This window comes from Zeugodacus cucurbitae, chromosome 3 (assembly GCF_028554725.1).
Source record: "Zeugodacus cucurbitae isolate PBARC_wt_2022May chromosome 3, idZeuCucr1.2, whole genome shotgun sequence".
Classification (NCBI taxonomy): domain Eukaryota; kingdom Metazoa; phylum Arthropoda; class Insecta; order Diptera; family Tephritidae; genus Zeugodacus; species Zeugodacus cucurbitae.
In genome coordinates, this window is record NC_071668.1 from 46,100,734 (window position 1) to 46,104,023 (window position 3,290).

At 44.4% G+C, this 3,290-nt stretch overlaps 1 protein-coding gene across 1 annotated transcript; it reads left to right on the forward strand.

Annotated features, from left to right (window-relative positions):
• The first annotated feature begins 1,818 nt into the window (after window positions 1-1,818).
• On the forward strand, window positions 1,819-3,027 carry LOC128920325 (uncharacterized). The gene has a single exon (XM_054227406.1). The coding sequence runs from the start codon at window positions 1,819-1,821 to the stop codon at window positions 3,025-3,027; it is 1,209 nt and encodes a 402-aa protein (XP_054083381.1).
• The last annotated feature ends 263 nt before the right edge of the window (window positions 3,028-3,290 follow it).

Genomic DNA, 3,290 nt, shown 5'->3' on the forward strand with positions numbered 1-3,290 from the left:
CATTTTATAACATAGCCTCGTATCAATGAGGACTCCTAAGTACTTCAGTGATCTCTGTGTCGTGATGTTATGCCCGTCAATATTAAGTGTGACATATTCAAGCTTCTTCCTACTCGTTATTAACACCGCTTCGGTTTTATGGCCATCAAGCTGGAGATTTGTTGCAGTGAGCCAGTTCCTAATTTGTACAGCTGTACTATTAGTTAAATTCTTAATTTGTTCAAGCTCCTTTGCCACTACGGTTACTGCAATATCATCCGCGTATCCGATGATCTGCACTTCCCTCGGAAAAGGAAGACACAACACACCGTCGTAGAGTACATTCCACAACAGTGGTCCAAGCACGGAACCTTGCAAAACCCCTCCTGTTACCATATACTTTCTGGGCCTATCTTCGGTGTCGTACAATAACACCCGATCAGACAGGTAGCTGGACACGATTCTCACTAGATAAGTCGGTGTTGACTTTCGTTTCAGAGCTTCTATGATGTGAGGCCAATATGCAGAATTAAACGCGTCCAGATTAACCTCTCGAGTATCTTGCCAACGGTATCCAGCATGCACAGTGGCCTATATGAGCTGGGTTCGCCAGCTGGTTTATTAGGCTTTTGTAATAGGACTAGCCGCTGCTTTTTCCAAACTTTTGGGAATACACCATTTTGCATACACCTCGTAAATAGTTCACAAAAAGGCCTCGCGTTTTGGTTGATGGCAATTTTCAAAGCTTTATTTGGGATGCCATCCAGACCTGCTGCTTTGGTATTACCAAATCTTTCTGCTGCTCGTAACACCTCTACGTCAGTGACTGTTGGTACGTTTTTTCGGGTGGATCTTCTCCTCGTGCCTGTCGGTTTTCAACGGGCTGTGAAGGAAAGAGTGTTTCCACCACCGTTTTCAGTAGTATGGGGCAAGTTGGAGCTTCACTTTTGCCACCTTTAATCCTCGACATTACAATCTTGTACGCATCGCCCCACGGATTTTCATCGATTTTCCCACATAATTCTTTGAAACAGTAGGTCTTACTTTTCTTTATGGCTTTTTTCAGGTCGTTGCGTTTACTTTTGAACCTTTCGCGTAGTTCCGTTTGCTCCGTCGCGCCTCGACTTCTTTGGTATATTCTCCTGGCTTTGTGGCAATCTCTCCTTAGAGTGTCGATTTCTGCATTCCACCAGTATACGGGTTTTCTGCAGGCCCCAAATTTCTTTCTGCACATTGAAGCGTTGCAGGCTTTGCTAATGTGTTTCACCAGCATCTCCGCTTGTCGGTCTATGTCTTCCACATAGTTGAGATTATCCTCCAGTGATAGTCTGAAAAGTTCGTCATCAAGGGTTTTGATTTTCCACCCTCTCGTTTGTACGCTGTTAGTAAGCACACTCCGTCGATTTTGCATTAAGTGTCCAATTTCTTTAATAATAGCCTGATGATCGCTATGTGTATAGAGATCACACACCTGCCAGCTTGTTGTGCGCACGAGAGACCTACTTGCGAATGTGATATCAATCACAGAGCCCCTACCGTTCTTTCGAACGTGTTTTGATTAGTTTCCTTTCCGCTTCCTACTCGACTTACATAAAATAAAAATAGGCTGGGTAGTATGCAGAATAAGAGAGAAGTTGAATATACGAAGATGCTTCAGATGTCTCGAATACGGACATGTTGCGAAGGCATGTAACAATCCTGACGATAGAAGCAAGTGAAAGAGTGCACCAAAAAACCGTCGTGTATCGCATGTAGGAGCAGGAGTAGGGAGAACACCGACCACCAAATAGGTAGTAAGAAATGCCCCCTATATCAAGAAGCAATCAAAAGTACCAAAAGATGAGAGTACTGCAACTTAATTTGAACCACTGCGAGGCTGCTCAAGAGCTTCTAAGCCAGACGGTGTATGAACAAAAAATAGACGTTGCTATAATCAGTGAGCAGTACAGAAACAAAAGCGAATCCACATGGATATCAGACTGCACAAATAAAGCTGCGATATGGGCATGTGGTGGAAAAGCTTTCCAAGACAAACCACTAGTAGATAAACCGTTCTACGCCAGGGCAAAGATCGGTGGAATCAACTTCTATAGTTGCTACATCCCACCAAGCGTATCCCAGAGTGACTTTGAAAAAATACTGGACGAATTAGTGAAAGAAGTGTTGACCACTACGATGAACGTGGTGGCAGGTGACTTTAATGCGTGGGCGACGGAGTGGGGTAGCATCTACACAAACAGGCGTGGAGATGCCCTCCTCAAGGCGTTTTCGGTGTTAGACACAGTGTTGTTAAACACTGGAAATCAAAACACGTTCGAAAAGAACGGTAGGGGCTCTGTGATTGATATCACATTCGCAAGTAGGTCTCTCGTGCGCACAACAAGCTGGCAGGTGTGTGATCTCTATACACATAGCGATCATCAGGCTATTATTAAAGAAATTGGACACTTAATGCAAAATCGACGGAGTGTGCTTACTAACAGCGTACAAACGAGAGGGTGGAAAATCAAAACCCTTGATGACGAACTTTTCAGACTATCACTGGAGGATAATCTCAACTATGTGGAAGACATAGACCGACAAGCGGAGATGCTGGTGAAACACATTAGCAAAGCCTGCAACGCTTCAATGTGCAGAAAGAAATTTGGGGCCTGCAGAAAACCCGTATACTGGTGGAATGCAGAAATCGACACTCTAAGGAGAGATTGCCACAAAGCCAGGAGAATATACCAAAGAAGTCGAGGCGCGACGGAGCAAACGGAACTACGCGAAAGGTTCAAAAGTAAACGCAACGACCTGAAAAAAGCCATAAAGAAAAGTAAGACCTACTGTTTCAAAGAATTATGTGGGAAAATCGATGAAAATCCGTGGGGCGATGCGTACAAGATTGTAATGTCGAGGATTAAAGGTGGCAAAAGTGAAGCTCCAACTTGCCCCATACTACTGAAAACGGTGGTGGAAACACTCTTTCCTTCACAGCCCGTTGAAAACCGACAGGCACGAGGAGAAGATCCACCCGAAAAAACGTACCAACAGTCACTGACGTAGAGGTGTTACGAGCAGCAGAAAGATTTGGTAATACCAAAGCAGCAGGTCTGGATGGCATCCCAAATAAAGCTTTGAAAATTGCCATCAACCAAAACGCGAGGCCTTTTTGTGAACTATTTACGAGGTGTATGCAAAATGGTGTATTCCCAAAAGTTTGGAAAAAGCAGCGGCTAGTCCTATTACAAAAGCCTAATAAACCAGCTGGCGAACCCAGCTCATATAGGCCACTGTGCATGCTGGATACCGTTGGCAAGATACTCGAG